This window comes from Schistocerca americana, chromosome 1, assembly GCF_021461395.2.
Source record: "Schistocerca americana isolate TAMUIC-IGC-003095 chromosome 1, iqSchAmer2.1, whole genome shotgun sequence".
Classification (NCBI taxonomy): domain Eukaryota; kingdom Metazoa; phylum Arthropoda; class Insecta; order Orthoptera; family Acrididae; genus Schistocerca; species Schistocerca americana.
In genome coordinates this window covers 1,214,109,960-1,214,128,212 of record NC_060119.1, presented here as the reverse complement: position 1 = coordinate 1,214,128,212, position 18,253 = coordinate 1,214,109,960, and the positions used below count along the sequence as shown (strand labels likewise).

Here is an 18,253-nt window from a genome sequence, read left to right as displayed (position 1 = left end):
AAGCTTCTTCATCTCCCAGTACCTACTGCAACCTACATCCTTCTGAATCTGCTTAGTGTATTCATCTCTTGGTCTCCCTCTACGATTTTTACCCTCCATGCTGCCCTCCAATGCTAAATTTGTGATCCCTTGGTGCCTCAAAACATGTCCTACCAACCGATCCCTTCTTCTAGTCAAGTTGTGCCACAAACTTCTCTTCTCCCCAACCCTATTCAATACCTCCTCATTAGTTACATGATCTACCCACCTTATCTTCAGCATTCTTCTGTAGCACCACATTTCGACAGCTTCTATTCTCTTCTTGTCCAAACTAGTTATCGTCCATGTTTCACTTCCATACATGGCTACACTCCATACAAATACTTTCAGAAACGACTTCCTGACACTTAAATCTATACTCAATGTTAACAAATTTCTCTTCTTCAGAAACGATTTCCTTGCCATTGCCAGTCTACATTTTATATCCTCTCTACTTCGACCATCATCAGTTATTTTACTCCCTAAATAGCAAACCTCCTTTACTACTTTAAGTGTCTCATTTCCTAATCTAATTCCCTCAGCATCACCTGATTTAATTTGACTACATTCCATTATCCTCGTTTTGCTTTTGTTGATGTTAATCTTATATCCTCCTTTCAAGACACTGTCCATTCCGTTCAACTGCTCTTCCAAGTCCTTTGCTGTCTCTGACAGAATTACAATGTCATCGGCGAACCTCAAAGTTTTTACTCCTTCTCCATGGATTTTAATACCTACTCCGAATTTTTCTTTTGTTTCCTTTACTGCTTGCTCAATATACAGATTGAATAACATCGGGGAGAGGCTACAACCCTGTCTCACTCCTTTCCCAACCACTGCTTCCCTTTCATGCCCCTCGACTCTTATAACTGCCATCTGGTTTCTGTACAAATTGTAAATAGCCTTTTGCTCCCTGTATTTTACCCATGCCACCTTCAGAATTTGATAGAGAGTATTCCAGTTAACGTTGTCAAAAGCTTTCTCTTAAGTCTACAAATGCTAGAAACGTAGGTTTGCCTTTTCTTAATCTTTCTTCTAAGATAAGTCGTAAGGTTAGTATTGCCTCACGTGTTCCAATATTTCTACGGAATCCAAACTGATCTTCCCCGAGGTCGGCTTCTACCAGTTTTTCCATTCGTCTGTAAAGAATTCGCGTTAGTATTTTGCAGCTGTGACTTATTAAACTGATAGTTCGGTAATTTTCAAATCTGTCAACACCTGCTTTCTTTGGGATTGGAATTATTATATTCTTCTTGAAGTCTGAGGGTATTTCGCCTGTCTCATACATCTTGCTCACCAGATGGTAGAGTTTTGTCATGACTGGCTCTCCCAAGGCCATCAGTAGTTCTAATGGAATGTTGTCTACTCCCGGGGACTTATTTCGACTCAGGTCTTTCAGTGCTCAGTCAAACTCTTCACGCAGTATCTTATCTCCCATTTCGTCTTCATCTACATCCTCTTCCATTTCCATAATATTGTCCTCAAGTGCATTGCCCTTGTATAAACCCTCTATATACTCCTTTCACCTTTCTGCCTTCCCTTCTTTGCTTAGAACTGGGTTGCCATCTGAGCTCTTGATATTCATACAAGTGGTTCTCTTCTCTCCAAAGGTCTCTTTAATTTTCCTATAGGCAGTATCTATCTTACCCCTAGTGAGACAAGCCTCTACATCCTTACATTTGTCCTCTAGCCATCCCTGCTTAGCCATTTTGCACTTCCTGTCGATCTCATTTTTGAGACGTTTGTATTCCTTTTTGCCTGTTTCACTTACTGCATTTTTATATTTTCTCCTTTCATCAATTAAATTCAATATTTTTTCTGTTACCCAAGGATTTCTATTAGCCCTCGTCTTTTTACCTACTTGATCCTCTGCTGCCTTCACTACTTCATCCCTCAGAGCTACCCATTCTTCTTCTACTGTATTTCTTTCCCCCATTCCTGTCAATTGTTCCCTTACGCTCTCCCTGAAACTCTGTACAACCTCTGGTTTTTTTCAGTTTATCCAGGTCCCATCTCCTTAAATTCCCGCCTTTTTGCAGTTTCTTCAGTTTCAATCTGCAGTTCATAACCAATAGATTGTGGTCAGAATCCACATCTGCCCCTGGAAATGTCTTACAATTTAAAACCTGGTTCCTAAATCTCTGTCTTACCATTATGTAATCTATCTGATACCTTTTAGTATCTCCAGGATTCTTCCAGGTATACAACCTTCTTTCATGATTCTTGAACCAAGTGTTAGCTATGATTAAGTTATGCTCTGTGCAAAATTCTACAAGGCGGCTTCCTCTTTCATTTCTTCCCCCCAATCCATATTCACCTACTATGTTTCCTTCTCTCCCTTTTCCTACTGACTAATTCCAGTCACCCATGACTATTAAATTTTTGTCTCCCTTCACTACCTGAATAATTTCTTTTATCTCGTCATACATTTCATCAATTTCTTCATCATCTGCAGAGCTAGTTGGCATATAAACTTGTACTACTGTAGTAGGCATGGGCTTTGTGTCTATCTTGGCCACAATAATGCGTTCACTATGCTGTTTGTAGTAGCTTACCCACATTCCTATTTACCTATTCATTATTAAACGTACTCCTGCATTACCCCTATTTGATTTTGTATTTATAACCCTGTAATCACCTGACCAAAAGTCTTGTTCCTCCTGCTACCGAACTTCACTAATTCCCACTATATCTAACCTATCCATTTCCCTTTTTAAATTTTCTAACCTACCTGCCTGATTAAGGGATCTGACATTCCATGCTCCGATCCGTAGAATGCCAGTTTTCTTTCTCCTGATAACGACGTCCTCTTGAGTAGTCCCCGCCAATGTAAGCAGCTATTTGCAATTATGAAAGGAAGTCATCTCCTGTCAGACCTAAAAATTTTAAAGTAATTATTGTGAATAAGTTTTATTTCAAAATAGCAAAGATAGTAACAGAACAAAGATGTCAGATGTTACGAAGAAAACATATATGTTGTTGTTGTCGTCGTCTTGTTCTTTATATTATATTTTTCCAGGTAAATATGTGTTTCTATGAAAACTGAATTGGAAGTTCTTTTAGGCCACCCAAGCTTAAACCTTGTTTATTTGGCCCATGTTAGTTTTTAAGTTTGACACTTTTAATGTAAAGCAGTTGTCTGCAGGACAGATGATTAAATCAGGGGCTACATTCTGCTAGATCTTTCCCCTCCCATTTTTATGTTTCTTGCTTGATTAGATCTTTTATTGTGCTTCAAACTATGGGAGTCATCTTATTTCTGCTGCCCTTTATATATCCAGTGTTGTTCAGATGTGGCAAGATTAAACAACCATGCTTTGTTTGGTACTCTGATATAAGTGGCAGAGTATAAAACAAAAAGACTATCAGTTGGAACAGAAATTGCTGATTAAAACTTAATTTTTAAATTGTTTTTTCTCTTTCTTTCCAGACAATTGCCAATGCTTGCAGCTGCACTGTGTGGACGTGTCCATCTTGAGTTTCCAGTTTTCCGTTCTCGAAATCATCTCAACTTGTTCACTCAGGTTTTAGGTTTACTGGAGCTTCTGCAGCCACACCTTTTCAAGCCTGAGCATGCCCGTGGACTGGAAGATATATTAATGTCGTACTTTGCCCTCTTTAAGGTATACTTTTATATTTATGAATCTTTTTATACTTTATTCAGTGGGTGGTATAATTTTGGAAATGGATATTTATTGTAAGAAAAGAAGAACAAAGTAGTGCCATACTCTGTTGCCTGATTATCTTGTTCTTGCATACAAGATCTTATAAAGTGTAACCTTAGCTTTATGTTCCCAGAGTTAATGTCTTCACAGGTTTACAAAATCCTTTATTGATCCTTCAAGCCTTCCATGTGAACAATGGTAATTGCACCTGCCTTTTGCATTTTCATGATATAAATGTGTTGCTATTTTCTCTTGATCCATTTGCATACAATGAGCCGTACAGCCGCCATAGCAGTGCCATGCATTGTGGTACAATGGTGTGTACAGCTTTACAGCACTGTAGATGTAACATGTGGCTCATCTACTTTCTGTAATAGGTCTGCAGCCATATCATTAGATGGCACTAATTGTATGTTTGTGAAACTGAGACATTAATTTGAGCTTAAATACATTTAGTCTGTGTTTTGTGAGCTCAACAAATGACAATATGCCTGACCCATACAATGCAGAAGCTGTGAGAATTTGGCATTTTTTTTTTTTTGGAAGAAAGTGATTCTAATGTTTAGAGTACGGTGCTGCAAAGTATGACACTGCAAGTTATAAATCATAGAGTGATGAAAACAGTAGCATTTGGATGACAGAGAAACTGGAAATATGCTACAAAGCATCCTGAGTGAAATGTGCCAATGCGACACCAAAGCACCATCCATAAGTAATTCATTGGACTGGGACAATGTAGCTACTCATATTAAAACTAGTAATTGCATTGTGACATCTGAATAGATGCAGTCATTCTGTGGTTGATGCACTGAAGACCCACTTTTCTCTGTGTGTCCTCATGCTGCAGACATGAAAACCTTATGTTCAAGACTTCTGGTCAAAAAGAAAAATGATACTCCAATTTGTGCTGAAGCAGTGCCACCGAGAAGATTCAGGGCTCTCTCTTAGTTTCTGCACTTCATTATTGATTCACCAAAAACACAGCATGATAAAACATTTGACAAATTTGACGGAGCATACATTTCTGACACTGATGAAAGCCTGGTGAAGTTAAACACAGACTTTCATGTTGTTGTTGTTGTGGTCTTCAGTCCTGAGACTGGTTTGATGCAGCTCTCCATGCTACTCTATCCTGTGCAAGCTTTTTCATCTCCCAGTACCTACTGCAACCTACATCCTTCTGAATCTGCTTAGTGTATTCATCTCTTGGTCTCCCTCTACGTTTTTTACCCTCCACGCTGCCCTCCAATACTAAATTGGTGATCCCTTGATGCCTCAGAACATGTCCTACCAACCGATCCCTTCTTCTGGTCAAGTTGTGCCACACACTTCTCTTCTCCCCAATCCTATTCAATACTTCCTCATTAGTTATGTGATCTACCCATCTAATCTTCAGCATTCTTCTGTAGCACCACATTTCGAAAGCTTCTATTCTCTTCTTGTCCAAACTATTTATCGTCCATGTTTCACTTCCATACATGGCTACACTCCATACGAATACTTTCAGAAATGACTTCCTGACACTTAAATCAATACTGGATGTTAACAAATTTCTCTTCTTCAGAAATGCTTTCCTTGCCATTGCCAGCCTACATTTTATATCCTCTCTACTTCGACCATCATCAGTTATTTTGCTCCCCAAATAGCAAAACTCCTTTACTACTTTAAGTGCCTCATTTCCTAATCTAATTCCCTCAGCATCACCCGACTTAATTAGACTACATTCCATTACCCTTGTTTTGCTTTTGTTGATGTTCATCTTATATCCTCCTTTCAAGACACTGTCCATTCCGTTCAACTGCTCTTCCAAGTCCTTTGCTGTCTCTGACAGAATTACAATGTCATCGGCGAACCTCAAAGTTTTTATTTCTTCTCCATGAATTTTAATACCTACTCCGAATTTTTCTTTTGTTTCCTTTACTGCTTGCTCAATATACACATTGAACAACATCGGGGAGAGGCTACAACCCTCTCTTACTCCCTTCCCAACCACTGCTTCCCTTTCATGTCCCTCGACCCTTATAACTGCCATCTGGTTTCTGTACAAATTGTAAATAGCCTTTCGCTCCCTGTATTTTACCCCTGCCACCTTTAGAATTTGAAAGAGAGTATTCCAGTCAACATTGTCAAAAGCTTTCTCTAAGTCTACAAATGCTAGAAACGTAGGTTTGCCTTTCCTTAATCTTTCTTCTAAGATAAGTCGTAAGGTCAGTATTGCTTCACGTGTTCCAGTGTTTCTACGGAATCCAAACTGATCTTCCCCGAGGTTGGCTTCTACTAGTTTTTCCATTCGTCTGTAAAGAATTCGTGTTAGTATTTTGCAGCTGTGACTTATTAAGCTGATAATTCGGTAATTTTCACATCTGTCAACACCTGCTTTCTTTGGGATTGGAATTATTATATTCTTCTTGAAGTCTGAGGGTATTTTGCCTGTTTCATACATCTTGCTCACCAGATGGTAGAGTTTTGTCAGGACTGGCTCTCCCACGGCCGTCAGTAGTTCCAATGGAATATTGTCTACTCCGGGGGCCTTGTTTCGACTCAGGTCTTTCAGTGCTCTGTCAAACTCTTCACGCAGTATCATATCTCCCATTTCATCTTCATCTACATCCTCTTCCATTTCCATAATATTGTCCTCAAGTACATTGCCTGTGTATAGACCCTCTATATACTCCTTCCACCTTTCTGCTTTCCCTTCTTTGCTTAGAACTGGGTTTCCATCTGAACTCTTGATATTCATACAAGTCGTTCTCTTATCTCCAAAGGTCTCTTTAATTTTCCTGTAGGCGGTATCTATCTTACCCCTAGTGAGATAGGCCTCTACATCCTTACATTTGTCCTCTAGCCATCCCTGCTTAGCCATTTTGCACTTCCTGTCGATCTCATTTTTGAGACGTTTGTATTGAGGAGGAGGAATTTGAAGATGACATGCAAAAGCAGCTAAATGGAGGAAATCAGATTATAATAGGGGACCTCAATGCACATGTTGGCACAGACAGGAAAGGATTCGAGGAGATAATGGGACCAGAGGGCTGGGGGAACCGAAATAGAGAAGGAAAATTGTTGCTGGAATTCTGCAAGAGGAATGGGCTGGCGATCGCAAATTCCTGGTACAAGAAGAGGAGTAGTCACAAAATAACTTGGTACAGTGGGGACTGGTCCCAAACTTCAGTAGTAGACTATGTACTAGTGGATAGGCAGATGATGAGCAGCCTCACAGATGTTAAGGTCATACCATCTGAGGCCTTAGAAAGTGACCATCGGCTGTTGGTAGCCACCCTGAGAGAGAAAAAAGATAGGAGGGCAACAGATATACTGGAGAAAAGGTTGAAGACATGGATGCTGAAAGAGGATGAACGGAGGACCCAGTACCAGACACTGATCAGGAAGAAGCTGCCAAAGGAAGATCAGAGAACAGTGGAAGAAGAATGGGGCGATTTTAAGAGGGCTCTAGTTGAGGCAGCTGAGACTGTGTGCAGAAGAACTAGCACAAAGAGGAGAAGTAGGGAAACCCCATGGTGGAACAACATATGTAAAGAGGCAGTACTTCGAAAGAACAAAGCCTTCAGAGAATGGTTCCAGACCCGAACAGAGGAAGCTAGGGTAAAATATAAGGAAAGCAAGAAAGCGGCACAGACCATAGTAAGGGCGGAGAAGAAGAAGTGGATGGAAAAATGGACAAGAATGTTAGAAGAGGACAGTGAAGGGAACAAAAAAGTACTTTACACCATGGTAAGAAATAAGAGGAACGACAGAAGCGAGTGCCTGAGGATCATGGATAATAATGGAAGAGTTGTGGAGGAAATGCATGAGCTCAAAAAGATTTGGAAGGAGTACTTTGAAGATCTGTTGAATGCCGCCAAGCGGGTAACTAACAGCGATGGAGAGCCTAAGGCAGCAGATGATTATAATAGTGGGGAAATTGATGATCTAACTTGGAATGAAGTGGAAGAAGCCATAAAGAGGATGAAAGGGGGCAAGGCACCAGGTTGGGACGAAGTAACAGTGGATATGATACGAGCAGCTGGAGAAGTAGGAACCCAGTGGCTATACAGAGTGCTGAGGGTGGTGTGGAAGGAGAACAGAATTCCTGAGGATTGGAAGAAAGGAATTATAGTCCCGATCTTCAAGAAAGGGGATAAAAGGAGATGTGAGAACTACAGAGGAATCACCAAAAATCTATGAAAAGATGCTGGAGAAGAGAATAAGAAGCAGTATTGAAAGTAGACTGCAAGAGGAGCAGTACGGTTTCAGACCGGGAAGATCAACAACGGACCTCATATTTGCGGTAAGGCAACTGCAGGAAAGGCACTATGAGTACGGGAAGGACTTAATCATGGCCTTTTTGGATATTGAGAAGGCGTATGACAGTATCTGTAGGGACAAGCTCTGGGATGTGCTGAACGCAAAAGGGATAGATGAAGAGATAACACGAAAAGTCAGAAAAATGTATGAGGGAAGTGAGAGTTGTGTGAAAGTGGGGAGGGAACGTACTGCATGGTTCAAGCTGGAAAATGGGCTGCGACAGGGAAGTGCACTTTCGCCTTTATTGTTTATTATTGTTATGGATGAAATCCTACAGCAAGTATCAGATGCAATTGGAGATCATAAAATGAAAGCAGTGCTCTTTGCCGATGACCTGATGTTATGGGGAAATTGCGTGAAGGAGGTGCAAGAGCAGTTAGATGCATGGGAGGCAACAGCAGCACAATATGGAATGCATTTCTCTGCAAAGAAAAGTGAAATAATCGTCACAACAAGGAAGAAGAATAGGCCAAATGTGGATATAACTTGTGGAGGGGAAAAACTACAAGTAGTAGAGAACTTCAAGTACCTGGGAAGCGTGATTGAAAGTAAGGGGGGAAACGCAATGGAAATAAATGAAAGGTGCAGAAAAGCAGGGCAGTTCTACAAATGCATTAGGGGGCTTATTTGGAGCAAGGAGGTGCCACAGAAATCCAAGGGAATTATATACCGAACCTACTTTGTCCCCATATTGACATACGGAAGTGAGACATGGGTAATGCACAAAAGCGACAAAAGTAGAATACAGGCTAGTGAAATGAAGTTCCAGAGGAGCAGGTTGAGTGTAACAAGACGAGACAGATTGCGAAATGTGTATGTGAGAGGAAGACTAAAGGAGGAACCAGTACAGGACAGGATAGAAAAATCAAGACTGCAGTGGTATGGACACATGAAGAGAATGGATGAGGGAAGAATTCCAAAGAGGATGTTTGATCTGCAACTGGAGGGGAAGAGGCCCAGAGGAAGACCAAGAGATAGATGGGTGAAGGGAGTAAAGGAATGTGTGATGAGAAGAGGAGAGAACTGGACGAAGGTGGAAGAGGGGGAATGGTGGAAAGACAGAACACGATGGAGAGGCTTGTGTTCCCAACAGACCCAGCCAGTGGCTGGAAACTGTCCAAGATGATGATGATGATGTATTCCTTTTTGCCTGTTTCACTTACTGCATTTTTATATTTTCTCCTTTCATCAATTAAATTCAATATTTCTTCTGTTACCCAAGGATTTCTACTAGCCCTCGTCTTTTTACCTACTTGATCCTCTGCTGCCTTCACTACTTCATCCCTCAAAGCTACCCATTCTTCTTCTACTGTATTTATTTCCCCCATTCCTGTCAATTGCTCCCTTATGCTCTCCCTGAATCTCTGTACAACCTCTGGTTCTTTTAGTTTATCCAGGTCCCATCTCCTTAAATTCCCACCTTTTTGCAGTTTCTTCAGTTTTAATCTACAGGTCATAACCAATAGATTGTGGTCAGAGTCCACATCTGCCCCTGGAAATGTCTTACAATTTAAAACCTGGTTCCTAAATCTCTGTCTTACCATTATATAATCTATCTGATACCTTTTAGTATCTCCAGGGTTCTTCCATGTATACAACCTTCTTTCATGATTCTTAAACCAAGTGTTAGTTATGATTATGTTGTGCTCTGTGCAAAATTCTACCAGGCGGCTTCCTCTTTCATTTCTGTCCCCCAATCCATATTCACCTACTATGTTTCCTTCTCTCCCTTTTCCTACACTCGAATTCCAGTCACCCATGACTATTAAATTTTCGTCTCCCTTCACAATCTGAATAATTTCTTTTATTTCATCATACATTTCTTCAATTTCTTTGTCATCTGCAGAGCTAGTTGGCATATAAACTTGTACTACTGTAGTAGGTGTGGGCTTCGTATCTATCTTGGCCACAATAATGCGTTCACTATGCTGTTTGTAGTAGCTTACCCGCATTCCTATTTTCCTATTCATTATTAAACCTACTCCTGCATTACCCCTATTTGATTTTGTGTTTATAACCCTGTAGTCACCTGACCAGAAGTCTTGTTCCTCCTGCCACCGAACTTCACTAATTCCCACTATATCTAACTTCAACCTATCCATTTCCCTTTTTAAATTTTCTAACCTAGCTGCCCGATTAAGGGATCTGACATTCGACGCTCCGATCCGTAGAACGCCAGTTTTCTTTCTCCTGATAACGACATCCTCTTGAGTAGTCCCCGCTCGGAGATCCGAATGGGGGACTATTTTACCTCCGGAATATTTTACCCAAGAGGACGCCATCATCATGTAATCATACAGTAAAGCTGCATGCCCTCGGGAAAAATTACGGCTGTAGTTTCCCCTTGCTTTCAGCCGTTTGCAGTACCAGCACAGCAAGGCCATTTTGGTTATTGTTACAAGGCCAGATCAGTCAATCATCCAGACTGTTGCCCTTGCAACTACTGAAAAGGCTGCTGCCCCTCTTCAGGAACCACACGTTTGTCTGGCCTCTCAACAGATACCCCTCCGTTGTGGTTGCACCTACGGTACGGCTATCTGTATCGCTGAGGCACGCAAGCCTCCCCACCAACGGCAAGGTCCATGGTTCAGTATAATGCTTCAGAGCCAGATTTGGCATAAAGATACATAAACTGTGCTCTTCAAAGAACGAGTATTGCTACAATCAGAAAATATGTACTGGTGAAGAGGATAAAAGTGGTGATATGGCTGTTAAATTTCCAGCAAGTGAAAAGGTGGTGCAAGACTTTGTTTGGGGGGTGGAGAACTATTTACCTCGAAACTTATGCAGCTCTCTCAACTTGTTCAGAAAACTGTTAGACAGGAGAACTCATGCTGTCAGAACTGAAGACCAATAAGAAAAAATATGTCACCCATGTCCAGTGGAATGAGCCAGATGATGGAGGAACTAACATTCACATCATTGAACACTATTATTGAAGTGAAATGGGATGATAAGAAAAATGTTCAGCTCTTATCAACACTTCAGGACAGACCAGAGTATGTGGAGGTACATCAACATGGAAAAACAAAGCAAAAATCTAATTGTTTTATTGACTACGGCCAAGGAATGGGTTGAGGTGCTTAAACAACCAGCATCTGTCCACATATCCACTTATGAGAAGACATGTCAAGGGGTATAAGAAGATAGAAACATATCTCCTTGGCATAACATTGCTGAATGCAAGTGTAATGTAACACACTCTGAATCAAGCACTCAAGAGGATGATTTCAACAAAGTTGTGGCTCAGTGTGGCTGAGCAACTCTTGAAGAATGTAACTCTCCCTGTCTACACTTGTAAAGGACGACCAAGCGAAGCAGCCCACTAAGGCTTCAAGCCAGAAGATGGGGACATTGTCCAGTGAAAATAATGCTGGTTCGGAAGAAAATTGCTCTCTCTAGAAGGTACAAAGTTTGCTATGATTGAGGGCATCATGGGGAAACCTGTTTTGAATGTAACATGAGTAAAGTTGCCCTCCGTGTGGACAAACATTTCACAGTACACACTATGTGTGAATATTTATGAATAATCAGAAACAGGTTCATGGTGTGCTATAAACAGTGGAACTGTGTGTGAATGATAGTGTTAAAAGTCCCCAGAACAAGTGTACTTTTTAAGTTTCGTAAATAACTGTCTATGTTTGCAAAAAAATGATAGGGTAAACTTAATTATATTCTTATGACATCTGTTCCATAAAACCATGTGCAAATGGGTTAATGAAACATTGTTCTTGAAAAAAAAAATGGATAATTGACATAAAATGATACCTTAAGGAATTGGCTTTGAAGTTTTAACTTTCTTGCCCCTGTACTCACTATTTCTAAAGTGATAGAAGCCTTTTCAAAATTGGAGTAGTTCATGCTGCTAGTGCTTGGACTCCCAACACTGCCAACCTAACTATAACTGTGTTATATGTGGTGGTGTTCATGTTGGGTTGGGCTAAGGTTTGGTATTAATCCAAATGTATGGAAAGTTGACATCAGTAAACAAGAGCTGTGATAGCTTTGCTTCCAGATAATGTACAAACTAGTTTCGATCTGCTGCAGATGTGGCACCTCTTACAGAACATGTATGAACTATATATGAATTCCAGAATGAATTTTTCAATCCGCAATGAAATGTGTGCTGATATGAAACTTCCTGCCAGATTAATATGTAAAATAAGCGAAAGGTAAACCAGTCACCTATAATCGACTAGTATGTGTTGCATAGACCCATATTACAGAAAAAGTATTCACATTAGCTTTTACGTTACTGCTCTTTTTCTTTGAGTGTCTGTGTGAGTTTTGCTAGAAAAAGGGTAAGAGCACAAAAGCCAGTATAGATACTGTTTTCTGTTATGTGTCTCTTTTTTAAGTGTCATGTGTCAGTCCGCTATGGGTGAGTGGTTACCTTTCACTTATTTTATGTCTGTTCCATCCAAGAATTTCTATTACTGTTATTCCTCATGGATTAAAACTGAGTGCTGGACTGGAACTTGAACTGGGCAATTGCTCCATGAGTGAGCTACCACAGCATGACTTGCAATCCTTCCTCACAACCTTACTTCCACCACCATCATCATTCTGATATCTTTTTATGCCCTTAACTGGACATTAAGATAGGAAATGTAACAGTAAAGATCATTTGAAATTCTGTAAGAACATTGTACAAATTTAATTGCTATTAAGTATTCAACTTTGTCTGTGGCCTTCATGTCATTATCATGAGGTGGCAGGTGAACAGTAGCATCACTTTAATGCAGTATGTACAATATGGACAGGTGAAACCTGTGTACTGAAGTGCTGAAAATGTGGGAGAGATACTGTGAAAACAGTGTCACTCATCCATAGAATTTTCCACAGTGGAACAAGTGTATTCATCTAAAAATTTGTGGGTCAGAGATCAGTATCTATTTTTTGTGTTATGCACTGACCAGAACAAATCTTTCAGAATATGACTACGATATTATTATGATCTAAAGAATAAAACGATGTATTATCTAATGAAGCAGGAGGTGAACATTTAAGAGCAGTAGTTAGAACGAAGGAAATTTTGTTCAAAGGTTAAATATTCCTAGTGTTGTTTTCATTGTGCCTTTCTGCAGCTTAACGCCTGTATGTGAGGGATAGTAGTCTAGCCTTTCCATATTGCTGTTATTCCATACTGGAAAATGAGAATTAATCTTTGCACAGGATAGAGTAGCATGGAGAGCTGCATCAAACCAGTCTCAGGACTGAACACAACAACAACAACAACAACAACAACAACAACAACAATTAAATATGGTGAATTCTAGGTCATAAGTTATGCCATGTTTTTTACCTTTGTTAGTAATATTATTTGTGAAACTTCTAGCACCTAATTTATTTTATCTATTTATTTTTTCAGTACCATGGCCACATGAAAGACTTGGTTGCACTTCTGAATAGATTTGTGGCACTGCTTCAAAATTTCATCTCCCATGATGCTCATCGTGCCCTGAAGTATTTGCAGAAGCATGTCAGCACACTCATGTGAGTATGTGTACACACAAACAGCTGACAAAAAATTTGTAACTTGCTTGTCAGGGATGGATGAAAATTGCTTAAGATAAGCAAACACGTAACAATAGCAGGTCAGATATTTTGTTGTGTTGCAAATTAGCATTTATCAGTACTCAACAGTTTTCATTTCTAAGTGTTACTTGTCTACAGTGGCTCTTTACAAATAAGAATTACATGCAGTGATTAGATGATTCTCTACATCAAAGTTTAAAACAGAGAGGAAATTTCTGTGCAACAAGAAATTGTCTCTGAGGGATCATGGAAATGAGCTGATAGATTTAAACATGGGACTTCTCTCATGGACACTCTGAGAGTGTGAATGAGGTAGCACACCGAGAAGGTCTCAATTGCAATGATTACATGTGGTTTTAATTCCAGTTTCACTATCCTGTTTTAGCTTGTCTACTTCCTATGATGATCAGAAATGCTTCAAACGAATGTTGACGTTGGGGTTGTTTAAAGTTAGGGCTAAGTTTACTAATGATGCTATTGTAAATAAGATATTACATTCTGTACCAGAAGAAAATTAGCATAATTTATTTAATGCTAACTGGGACATAGTAACATCCATCAGCGGTTGATATTAACCCATTTCTCTCTCTCTCTCTCTCTCTCTCTCTCTCTCTCTGGAGAGACATGCTTAATAGCAAGGCACTAGACTTGCATTGCAGAGGATACTAGTTAAAGTCACCATCCAGTAGTCCAGATTTAGGTTTTCTGTGCTTTTCCTAAATTGCTTCAGGCAAATGCCAGGATGGTTTCTTTGAAGGGGCACAGCTGATTTCCTCTTCCCCATCATTTCACAATCTGAGCTTGAACTCCATTTCTAACGACATCGTCATTGACAGGACATTAAGCCTCAATTTTCCTTCCTTTTTTGACTTTCATTTCTTCATTTGACCACTGTTAAAATCTAATCTGCTTATCTTGGTATAAATGAAAGATACTTACCTTTTTATCCTCCATCCATTTCCCTATCTTCAATTTTTTATGTACATGTCTGTGAAAGCTCTTGTGTATTTACCACTTATGTATTTACCTCTTTTATTTTTAGAGACCTACAGCTGTCACACAACAATCTGAGCAGCCTGCGCTCGCTGATTTCTAGTATAGGCCGCCCACGATCTGGAGATGATGATTGTGGCGAAATAGTTTTAGCTGTTGGTGCACCACCTCCACCTGCAGAAGCAACACCTAACTGGGGACCACTTCTGGCTACACTCCGCAAACTTCAAGGAGAAGGTAGGTACATTCTTGGCCCAGATTGTTGTTTATATTAGCTGTACATTCAGACAAATAATGTAGAAAATATCATTATGTGGTATAATGAGCTTCAATGACAAAACTGATGTTTTTCCAGGGTTTCTCTATGATTGTTTTCTATTTACTTTAGTCCAGTATTATTCCAGAAACAACCTGTATTACCTAAACTTTGTTATAACACCAAAACAATTGACTTTTGACAGTCTCAAATTTCGTTTGGTGCAGTCCCCAATAACCAGTCCTTCCTTCCCATCCCGTCCAGTAAGTCTGCCCTAATGTGTGGTTCTGGGCGACTATTCTGAAATCTGCCCCTTTTTTCTAGACCTCTCCAGTCCTTTTCCTTCGCCCCTCTTCCTTTTCCTTCAACCCTTCTACATGGAGGAGGAGCCACTGTCTCTGAAAGCTTGCCTAATTATAACCTTCTTTGATGTGTTTGTTATGCTGCCACTTGATGACTAAGTTGTTCTTAGATTTATTTGTTCCACAAGTGTGATTTGACCTTGTGTACCATTTTCAAGTGATAGCTCAATATGAAATGTGTCAGTATGTAGTGACCACCATAAAGAGGGCCGCATATACATATCTGACTTCATCAGTATAAAAATAAAAAGATTCCTCGTCATCAACATCATGATTACTCATGTACAGATGAAGTAAATATCTAAATACCATTGGAATGTCAAGGATCGATTTCTATTCACACACACACACACACACACACACACACACACACACACATTTGTGAATAAAAATGATCATTGTATTTGGAGATAATGTACCTGAAACCAATTTTAAAGTATTCAGATCTCTTTGGTTTATCTTTTGTTTGTGATTATGACAATATTTGATTACAACAATAAATATAAAAAGACTGTATAACTGTCCTTACTGAAATGTATATTTATGTTTCACATTTGTTCAGTCTTATCTTTTGTAGCCAACAGTAAATAAGATTTATTTTTTCAGTTACAATAATTTGGTATTATTTTGTCAGTAAGAAAAATTACGTTTATGTTTTAGATGTGATGCAAGCCCTTCAGGACTTGGATCACTTGTCAGCTCGCAAACCAGCTCTTTTGGACACATTTGGAGATGCAGTAGCAGCTCTCTTGCTGTCTCCATCATCAGGAGTTAGATCTCTGGCACATGTATTGCTAACACGACAATTGCGGCACTCCCCACAGCAATCGACTTGCGCCAGTCTCCTTCCTGCATACTTCCGTTGCCTCGACAGCCCTCAGCCAGAGATTGTTGTATCTGCACTTGATCATTTGCCAGAGGTAGTCCTTTGTGCACAAGGTTAGTGTATTAATTATTTATAATCTTGTACATTTCTCTTGCTGATTCTTCCAAAAGTAGTCTGTTCTTTTGAAAGGGTATAGAAATGTCAGTGTTACTATTGAATTACGCCGCATGTATATTCAAAAAGCCAATTTAAAATTCTTTCTTGGTAAAGCTACTAGAAATTGTTAGTAAATCTGAGCAAAATGCTTGCAGAAGTTCAGCAGGAAACATGGAAGCAAACCATCTGTGAAACAACGGAAAAGAAAGATGATACTATAAAAGTGGAAGAATAAGAGAGGTATTTGTAGTGATGGCACTGTTTTGAAAAATAACAGGAATGTTTTACATGCTATACTTGCCTTTTTTGATGCAGTTAGTAGCATATTCGAAGCAGTAAGATGGCTGTTCATAAAGTAACTTCCATTTTTTTAATGTTAATGGCATTACAAAATTTTGTTTACAATACTGTGAAATTACTCACTTGCAAATGCACTTTGAATCAAGCCACTTCATATACATGAAAAGACAATATGTGCTAGATGCCAAATCAGGGATGTAGGGAGGGTGATCCAGTACTACCCATTTGAAGTTGCACAGTTTTGTAAAAGTATTTGTGCTGATACAGATGGCCATTGTTTAACAGGAGAATCATTCCAGAGCTCAACGTGCTTTGACTTTTGTACCAAATGGTACTTCTCAACTTTGATAGTGTGTTAAAGTAACATTCATTGTTAATTGCAACATTTCTCTCCAAGAACTCTACAAGCAAAATTCCTTTTCTGTCCCAGAAGACAATTGCCACGAGTTTGCTGCTGGAAAGTGTTTGACAGCGTTTTGTTGATCCTGTATGGCCTGGACCATATTGTTTCTCCTTTCATGTATCTGCATCTCATTTCCTGTCACATTCTGGTAGAGAAAAGCTTCCTTTTCTCTTTTGTAACGTACAAGAAATGACAGTGCTACTGCCTTATGCTGGACCTTTTGTTCTTCAGAAAGAGTTTAGGCACCACCTGGTGTTAAATTTCCAGTAGCTCAAATCTTCAGTAATTACTTTGTACAGAAGATTATGAGTAATGACAGAAAAAGAAACACAAAGCCAGGAGATGGCGACTCTGCAGTTTTCTCTAACTGTTTTGTCAACCACACGAATTGGATCTGCATTCACGATACTCAGTTGACCACTTTTCTCTTCATCATAGACATTGGTTTTCCAGTTGTGGAACATACGGTACCATTGGCTTACACCACTAGCTTTATGTTCCCGCCCCACAAGAAACCTTATTACAGAATGTACCTCATAATTGATATGATTGCAGCACATATTTTGAAAGCCCATGGTTTTGAGAACAACAAATATACATCCTTGATTATATGTTGCTCATAGCATATTGGTTCAAAGTGCATTGCAATGCAAGAGCAGTACCACCATATCTACTATTAAGCATTGTATATCAAGACAGAAGTTTCTTTATGAATAGTCTTTGTTACACGGGGCTGACTGGCAAAAGATTAAGAGAGAGAGAGACCCTGTGCTGTGTGGTATGGGAATATACAAGGTGAATTCCCTAAAACTTGAAAGCAAATATTGTCGAAATGGAAAGTACTGTTGATGTGCGCTTATCACAGAATGAATTGGTAGTGAGGGACATGAATTGTTAGCCAATAAACAGATTGTAATAATACTTGTAAATTCTATTTTTTGTACAAACATATGCTTTTTAAATGGAACAATGGCTATTAAAGTTAACAAACTAAAATTAGGGTAAATTGTCAGTGGCTTTTGTTGCAGTATTCCAGTGCGAATCATTTACGAGATACCATATTTTGAACAGTTCCCGCACCAACACTTCTGCAATACCTGTGGTAGCACAAACTAAAAAACAACAAAGTGCATACACTAGTCATGTGGATTCTGATCAGTAAAGAGACAATTGACCTTCACAGGTTGCGTTCAAAATGACAGTCGGGAGCAGCAGTACGTGCTTCCAGTGGGGCACTGAATGACTTCTGCACACGCGCTAGCATTTCATCAGAGATGTCCAAGCATTCGGCAGTAATACGTCACTGCATATCATCGAGTGGTGTCGGTATGTCCTTGTAGACGGCATCTTTCAACTTTCCTCACAGAAAATAGTTTACAGGCATCAAATCTGGGCAACAGACCAGCCAATGTACAGGTCATCTGCGTCCAA

At 39.6% G+C, this 18,253-nt stretch overlaps 1 protein-coding gene across 3 annotated transcripts in view; it reads left to right on the top strand.

Annotated features, from left to right (window-relative positions):
- The window catches only part of LOC124619844 (integrator complex subunit 1), a 307,722-nt gene that overhangs the window by 275,988 nt on the left and 13,481 nt on the right, over positions 1 to 18,253 (top strand). For all 3 annotated transcript variants that reach the window (XM_047146458.1, XM_047146464.1, XM_047146471.1), the window contains 4 exons: positions 3,449 to 3,641; positions 13,360 to 13,484; positions 14,569 to 14,756; positions 15,798 to 16,076. In XM_047146458.1, the coding sequence (XP_047002414.1) occupies positions 3,449 to 3,641; positions 13,360 to 13,484; positions 14,569 to 14,756; positions 15,798 to 16,076 (785 nt within the window). The remainder of the gene's footprint in view (positions 1 to 3,448; positions 3,642 to 13,359; positions 13,485 to 14,568; positions 14,757 to 15,797; positions 16,077 to 18,253) is intronic.